This window comes from Limulus polyphemus, unplaced genomic scaffold (genome assembly GCF_000517525.1).
Source record: "Limulus polyphemus unplaced genomic scaffold, Limulus_polyphemus-2.1.2 Scaffold925, whole genome shotgun sequence".
Classification (NCBI taxonomy): Eukaryota; Metazoa; Arthropoda; class Merostomata; order Xiphosura; family Limulidae; genus Limulus; species Limulus polyphemus.
Window position 1 is genome coordinate 69052 of NW_013666535.1, and position 9087 is coordinate 78138.

General features: G+C 30.2%; 1 protein-coding gene across 1 annotated transcript in view; it reads right to left on the reverse strand.

The window, feature by feature from the left end:
• Positions 1-9087, reverse strand: part of LOC106461269 (cytoskeleton-associated protein 5-like) — a 79969-nt gene that overhangs the window by 50838 nt on the left and 20044 nt on the right. The window contains exons 7-13 of the mRNA XM_013921080.2: positions 8703-8826; positions 7302-7525; positions 5018-5212; positions 3130-3294; positions 2578-2706; positions 962-1141; positions 233-370 (exon numbers count right to left, since the gene is read on the reverse strand). Of these exons, the coding sequence (XP_013776534.1) occupies positions 233-370; positions 962-1141; positions 2578-2706; positions 3130-3294; positions 5018-5212; positions 7302-7525; positions 8703-8826 (1155 nt within the window). The remainder of the gene's footprint in view (positions 1-232; positions 371-961; positions 1142-2577; positions 2707-3129; positions 3295-5017; positions 5213-7301; positions 7526-8702; positions 8827-9087) is intronic.

Here is a 9087-nt window from a genome sequence, read left to right on the forward strand (position 1 = left end):
TGACAGTAATTTAAAGCTTCAATCTAGTTTATAAGCTGAAGTGCTTTCTTACTCACACAACCTTAGCAGTACCTTATTTCCTACCTTCTGGAAAGAAATGAACTGTAATTTTTGTCTGTGATGGGTTTTCAGAACATTTTTAATTGTTACAAACTACATAATGTTTTTAAAAAGCAAGTTTAACATATCTTTATGTATGCCATACACCGATTTGTTCATCCTTTTAGCTCACCGATAACTCCCTTTCTGTAAATTCAGTTTGCTTCTGACTTGTGCTGCTTGATACTGATGAAACTGCTGATGGCTTAGCTCCCCCTTTTTTAACACCAGCAGGCTTCTTCACAGGTCTAGCAGAAGCTGACCCAGCTTTCTATTTTTTAAGAAAACAGAATAACTATTTTCATACTTTAAAAAGATCTAATTCAAACTCTATTAATTACAATAAACTTTTATCAAATAAAATGTCAATTCTTGAATTTTTTCCAAGTTACACAATTAAAATATATATATATATATATAAAGTATATAAAAAAACTGTTATGCCAATGAAAGATAGAAATTTTAGTCACATTTTTAGATGTTTTAATAATTTTGTAGTTACATGTATCAGCTTGAAAATGAAATATACACACACACACTACACATGCATTTGTGTATAATATTAAAAACGTTGCACATTTTTTATTTCAAGCATTTCTAAAATATACTACAACTTTACACAGTAAATAAAGAGAAACTTTTAGATATGTATTTTAAACCATCACCAGAAAAAACTTTCTTCCTACAGATGTTAAATAAACTCATATCTGCAGAACTTAAAAGAGAAGGTCAAATAAATCAAATAAACTTACCATCCTAAGATGTTAACCTATATATGTTCGATAGATATTTTCATTAACTTGAAATAGTGAATATAAACTAAACATCCTACTTCAGTATGTAGATAAATTCTGCTACTTACATGTTTACCCTGTGATGCTGTTTTTTTGGTTAAAGTGGCAGAAGTCGGTTTACTTTCTGTTGACTGTGTTTCAGAGCTGGCCTGAGATGCTGTGGGTTTTCCAGCTTTAGTTCTTTGCTTCTTTTCTTTTGGCAGAACTTGAGGAGCTATTAGTTCAGCTTTCTCACAACTCTCTTTCACCTTATTAATAAAGAACAATGAATTCCAATTTATCAAAATGGCACCACTACAATTATAATATTGTTAGTTAAAAATGGAAAAAATTGGGAATGTTCCTTTTATAATTATATTCATTATTCTGTTGTTTTTTTTGTATGGAAAAAATTGGTTCAAAAAATTAGAATTAATAAATATACTAACCTAAAAGACTTTTAATTGAAAATAAAATAGAAGAAAACTCGATGTAAAAATAAAACATGGTATAATGTACACTACAAAGTATTCTTATAGTCAGCTCTTCTAAAGCTAATCAACCCTTTCCATGCCACTGGCATACTAGCCAACTCCGACCTAACGATAACAAAAATTAGTATCTCGTAAAACTCAATGAATCTGAAACTTCAAACATATAGCATGATAACCATGGGACTTAACATAAATTATATTTTTGGTCAATTTATAATTTATAGTATAACAACAACCACTATAACATAGCTGTTTATTATGGTGTTATGCACGACCCCCTTAACCATTAATCTGATGAACATTTTTCATACATATACCATAGTAGGCCTTATGACCCCATGCATTAAGTCAATTTCCTGAAAGAATGGTGCATTACAATACTGCCTAAATCTCTTAAAATAACAAAAATATATAGTGTTTATATATGAAATGCATTTTTGTGTTCTACCTACACCCAAGAGACTTTGTAAAAAAAAGATGCTGTTCAACCCTCGTCTTAAATTACAATTGCATAAGTTGTTGAATACAGAAAATAAAGTAGGATAGCAACTATTTCAACAAAATAAACAAACAATGAAATGAGCAGCAACAGCCAAGTTCAGTGCGACATTTGTGGAAAAAGTCTTGGAAGGACTAATCTAAAAAATGGCACAGGTGAAAAGGAAAACTTTTCAGAAGATTTCTGTCTTTCATCTTCTGGAAGTCTTTCAAAACTTCATCTGTGTTACTTTTGTAGATTAGTCCTCCAAGACTTTCTCCACAAGTGCCACACTGAACTAGGCTGTTGCTGCTCATTTCACCTTTCCTTGTTTATCATGAAGGCTGCCTACATCATCTAGAATAGAGTACAATGTATTGCTGTTGTAATTTAACGAGGTGTAAATGGCAGCTTCATATGATTTCAGGCAAAGGCATAAATGACATACAGGGATCTTTTTCAAATATAGTTTACAAAAGTAGTCCAGTGTTAAGTTTTATACATAAGATCTATAAGACCTATATAGTACTGTTGCAGTATTAGCACATACAAAAAATGGCTTATTGTGTAACAGCATAGTATGGCCCATGTCACGTAGCAGTTATTTCATTATAAATCATAAATCGATAAAAACAAAGAGAATTATTTGAAAAATTCCAAGATTTTTACCACTGGCAGGGAAATGGTTCACAAACATGAAAAAGAAAACAATTCCCGCAGATCAAAAACTAACCTTTTGCATTTTAAGGGCATCTACTTCTCCAATAAATGGAGTGATAACACGTTCCCCTACCACTTTCATTGCTGTACCAAGAGCTTCGGCAGCACTGTCTCTCACAGCAGGATCCATATCATTTAGTGTCTATAAGAAAAGTAACAGTAAAGTATAAAGAGTGAAATTTTTTGAAGTTTCATGAAACTAGTCTTCAGAAGAAATGGCACAAAATAGTCTAAATATGTAAGACAGGACTGTAATAAATTTTAAAATTGATAACTTTGAGTTGCAAACTGAGAAAATTATATTTTAAGCTGCATTTTTAGTTTCTTCCCCTATACGTTAAATGTCGTATGTTCAAACATTATTTATATTATTAAATAGCTTATTGTAATGTAAATACTCACTAGTTTATATTTCAAGATCTCGTAAGCAAACAAGAAATCATAAATTATTGTCACTTCATACACACACATTTCATTCTACATCACAACAGTTCCACCAAGGCACTAAAAGAATAACATAAAACTACAAGCTGCCAGAAGTACCAAAATTTACAAGTCAAAATACCTTAACAAGAGAAGTACAAAGAAGTTTCAGCATTTTCTTATTCAGAATGGTAGGAGTGCAAAACTTGAAACAGCGTGCCAAGAATGATGCAGTTTCTGTCTTGATTTGTGGACTTTTGTTGTCCAGTGCTCCCTGAACATCTTCTAGTATTGACTCCAATGATGTCTTAAGAACAAAAATATTTGTATGTAATTAACCTTTTCTTATAAACTTAAGGTGTAACGAACTTTCTATATAAAATGAAAATATATATATATATATATAAAACAAAAAAAAGAACTGCAACTATTTGATGACTGTATGGTATTAAACTACTGACAGTGTTCCAAATAATTTTTGCCATGATGAGTACAGTACTGACACAAATATATATTTTTAATTTTCTTTATTCTCTGTATGGTTGTGAAAGCCTCACTTCTTCTGTTTTTAGCATTTTATCACATTTTAATTGCAGGACTGGGATCATACAATAAAATTTCTGGGCCTAACATTACTATTCTCATTAAACACTATCTTTTCAGTCTTCATAGAGTATCTGAATTTTATCTTGAGCCTGTTTTGTAGAGAAAAGGCTCTTTCAAAATCAATTCTTGTAACACAAATGCATAAAGCTATTTGACATAATTCTGACATGTTAAGAAATAGATCGCTATGTAGTTTAATAACCCTTTTAGATAAATGTCCAGCTTTTAAGTTTTATGTGTGTTTTTAATATGCCTTTGAACCCAGACCATTCATTTAGTACCAAATCATTTTTGTTGGGCACAAGCATCTTTTCATTTTCACTGTTTTTCCCAACATCATTTGAAATTTCAGTAAGTCTATCGGTTCCATAAAAATGTACAAGATCAGTAATAGCCAAATATGCTAGATCTTCATCAAAAATAGAAGGCTGAAATATATGTCGTCTGTGAAGAGAAATCTACAGATAAAATATATAATGTTATCAAAAACAAAACTTTGATGTTCATCTAGGAGGATCTAGGAATTATGCAAATAAAATATGAAAACTTCCAAATCAAAATAAGTACAGGTTATCCCTATCATGAAATTCACATATCATGCAATTACTTTATCAAAGAAAATCTGATTTTTGTTTTTTATATACAACATACTTTTCACATTTACTAAATGACTGCCAATTTTTGTGATGACACAAAGTAAATTTGGAATCATAGTAATCATTAATTCTCCAATACAAGCTCGGTTCATTGTGCAAGCAACACTACTAATGGCAGATGTGATACATATTCTTTTAGGCTTACAGGTAAGAAGATACCATAAAACCAGTCTAAAACAAAGGGAAATTATTGAGAAACAGCTTAAATAAAACAAAGAGAATGGGGAAGATAATGAAGTTTGCAAACTATCAAAAACATTAATAATTGAGGGTAATATCAACAATTACTATTAATTCTAAAATTTACCACTTTTGTACTGCTATTGGGACATTCATAATTGCAATTATCAATTATTTGATGCATTGTTACACTCCTAGTTGTGATTTGCTTTCTTTTTAAGTACAATGCAAGCTTCTATGTGGAAAAAAAGCCATTTTCACAGTGTGCAACTGGTAGACACACCAATTTATATTGTAACATACTGATGTGTAAAATAAAAAATGACAGTTAACTTTCAAAACATTATGAACTCAGCATCAAATGACTTAACCTATATCAATAATAAATAAAAAATTAGTCAAGATTTAAACTAGCACCGAAGGAACAGTTATAAAATTTACAATAGTGAGATCTGTTGATTGTCCTTTGGCTTGTTCAAAAATACATCACAAAACACTTGAACTATAAAACATTAAAACTATACTTCATTTAATAATTCAACAAATTAACACTAAAGTAATGAATTTTGTGATAAATGCACTTCTTACTGTCTGGAAAATGGCATCAATTGCTTCTCTCAAGGCCTGTAGAACATTCTGCTTTTTCTCTTTAAATTTTTCCAGAATCACAGGAATACACTGTCCAGCATAAGGTTGAAATCGTTTTCTCAAACCTTTGGCTAAACCACCTAGACACTGGGCAGCTAGTGCTACTACCAGAACATTTGTGTCTTTTCCTACCATCTACCATAGAAAGAACAACAACATTTAATGCTTTCAAATTTGAGAACTACTTATAAGTGTCATTAGAAGATATCCAGAAATACATTGCTGTTTCATATACTGATATTATATGATGTACCTATACTGTAAAGTAACAACTGTATTTGACTGGAGATTTCAGTGGTCTATATCTGCCTTATAATATTTTGGATGATGTTTTCAACTGCTAACTTAGTCTTTATTGACATAACGAAGGCCTGTGCTAGCAGGTCAAAATCTCATCCAAAAATTTCTATGGCAGATGTAATTCACTGAAGTTGTTACTCAAGTACAGTCTCCTTTACTTAAACAACAACAGCCACATTTTATACTGAAAATATTTTGTTAAGTGATAAAGTACAAATTCACACAGGAACTTCATATATATACATGACCACAAATACTACGGATGAAAAGTATGATAGTTTTAAAGCAAACTTTAGAATGACAGTGGTTTATATTAACAGAGGGTATCAAAGGTGAAAAAACTTACAAAAGGTAAGCAAATAAAAGATACTCAAGCAACATAAACCCTTTCTCAACATTTTACAAAATTACATTCAAAAATTTAATTAAACATGACACCAGAATGTTGTTTATAATTCAACTTTTTTATATTATCTAAGTTTTAATATTTTAATTTCAAAAGAAAGTGTTTCAAAAAATTCCCCAATCTTCATTTGCTTTGTCACAACATAAATGAACTCCCAATTCTCCCTTTTTGTTTGTATAACTTCAAAAGCACAACTTTTACAGTGACTATAAACACAAGCTATAAACCATGACAAGGTCTAATATATAATTTTAAAATCGTACAATCTCCATTTGCTGAGATATCAATATACTTTCCAACCAAAGATAGAAGCCTCACTTATCTATCATTAATTTAAAGGAAGTTTTCAAAAACAACTGTGTTCTTATTTGATGCACATTTATAACCAACAGAGATTTTTTCTATTTCAAGCTTGCAACAAACAGTTCTTATGAATTTGGCAGCAACAGATGCTAATCAAGAGAAAGTGATTGATGTGTGTATAAGCAAAGTTGTTTCTTACAGCAGTACCAGATTTGTTTTACCCTATTTATATTTTAGTTAGAAAGCCAGGTAAATTATAATACTTTTACAACATTCTATTCTAGTGAATGATATTTTTGTGTTCTCAAATGCATATTTGAAAGGTACATATATTTTTATTTGGACAACAAACTTAAAGAAAAAACTGGACCTATTTAACTATGCATTCGAGTGCACAATTTCACACAACGCAGTATGTCAGTGTACAAGAATTTGCTATGTTTTCTATCTGTAATGTGTTGGTTTTCATGAAAGGATAAGCTGCTTACGTGGTACAAAGCAGACAGAAAAACAAAAAACATCAAATTAAAATTAAATTGATGTGACAAGTTTAAAAGTTGAAAATGTTATCATCATTAACTAAAGTTCTTGCAGCAAGTGATACATTCAAATAAGAAAAAATATTTTTATATTTTCATTTCACTGTACATTGATTATTTAGCTACAGTTAGTGTCAGGAAAGAGAAACTAGAGAAAAAAGTTTTAACCTTATGATATTCATTCAGGAGCTTATAGTGGTTACAGAAATAAAATATGAAAACTGGGGGATGATAAGAAGTATTTTTATTCTTAGTATGAAAACAAGCTTTCACTCAAACTGATCTGGTAAGGGCTTAAGTAAACTCACATATATTTAGTAAAAATACTTAATTAAGAAAAATTGTTTTTTGTACAACAGACTTGTAATGTTTACTACAAGCTTGCCAAATTTTTTTTGAGGATACATTTACATATCCAGAATTATAGTGTGTATAGTTTCTTAATGGTTACAAGGTTAGTAAAACTGCATCCACATTGTATAAGAATAAACATGACCAGAAACTTTCAAAGGAAAAGATATATAATTACGTGTAATTATACAGAACATTAAGTTGCTAAAAATTGCTAAAATTAAACCTACCAAACAGTTTACAAAGTACCATTAACACATTGTTTTTTTATTATATAACAAGTTACACTATTTTAACAAAAGTTAAGGCATTTTAGGTTTAATACCTTTTTTACCATACGAACAAGATCTGCATAGTCACCCACTTCAAGTTTTGGGTTCTGAACCAAAGAAAGTAAAGATTCAAGAACAGCCTTTCTCTCTTGCCACTTCTTTGCTTCACACTGTTCGTAGAAATCTTTGGGTAATTTACCTATTACATCAACTGGTTCTATAAACTCATATGGGTCAATCTCTTCTTCAACTTCATCATCACCACCTTCATCTTCATCTTTAGATCATGGAATTAAAAAAAAAAGAATTCATTACAAGTTACTTAGAGGTACTTTGTACTATTAAATCCATTTTATTTCTATTTACACTTAAATACATTTTTAATATTATTTTAAAATGCATAGTCAAATCTACAAAAGGTTACATCTTTCAAAAAAAAATTTCACAAACAATTATAGCCAGAAAAAAAAAAAAAACTGATTCAAGATTTTTTGAAAGACTATGTTGTATCCTCCTGGATATTCTAAATTCTTCCAAAATGTTTATTACAAACAGCAAAAAACATTTTATGACTTATCATAGGGATATTTTTTCCATAATTAAGTATACTAGCAGAGACCTGCAACATTTTTGCTGTCAAATTAGTATCTATATTGCAGCAGTATTTCTTTAAATACAAGATTTGTAGAATAATACAAACAAAATGTAATCACAGACACCAAAATATGCAAGTCCACTTGTATTTAGGTTGAACTTTATAAAACCTTAACTAGTGTTAGGCCTAAGTTCAATAAAGAGATAAATTAACACTGTACTGTATATGTTTTTCACATCAGCTTAGTTAGGGCTAAACTATACTGTACTTAATACTATCTATAAATAAACTTTTATGTTATTCTAGGATCTAATGTCATACCTTTTTGAGAACTTCAAGCTTTTAATGTTATTGTACTAAATGGTTAATTAACAATACTTTCAACCACCTTTTTTTGTTATTCCTACATTCATAGAGTAGTTGTAGAGACTTGTTTATTGAGCTTTCCAGCTCTCTCGTACAGGCTGACGCTTGCACTGTTTTTCTGGGTAATATTCTTAATGCGTATGCTTATAAGGCATACCGACAGCAGAATTATAATATGACAAGATTTTGGTGTCTGCGATTAGAATTCTTGTGTATTATTCTAGAAATCCTGTAGTTAAAGAAGTACTGTTGCAACTACTCTAAGCAAAAATGTTTTGCAGGTCTCTACTAGTCTATTATAATAATACTTACTATCTAAATACGCATGCTCGCAAATGTCATTTCTGTAACAAACACACAAACAAGTATATTATTATATACATTAGTGACTTGAAGTTAAAGCAGCGCCTAACGAGAAACAAAGTAATATCTATGAAGTTTAAAACATGAAATGCACAATAAATAAACTTTCACATTATTCAAATCTACATACCTTCACCATCACCACCAGTTTCTTGTGCTGCCTTGGCTTGTATTGCCTGTTGGGACCTTAGGAGTCGAGATGGAGATGGCTTCTCTCCAGCTACCTTTTCAAACTCTGCCTCTAACTCAGTCAACTGAAATATTTTTAATGCAGTATGTATATCATAACTGAAGACTGATTTTAAATTCTCTACCCATGAACAAAAATACCATTAATACTACAAAATCTAGTAGCTCCTTCTAAATTAAATGTATCTCAATTAGCATATTAACCCTCTGAATATGAATAGGTAAAAGTCTGCATGTCTACTTTTTTACAGGTTCACATTCAAAATATAAACTACTTTATTGCCAATACATGTCAATAAACTTGGCATCAATACATAAGTTATGAA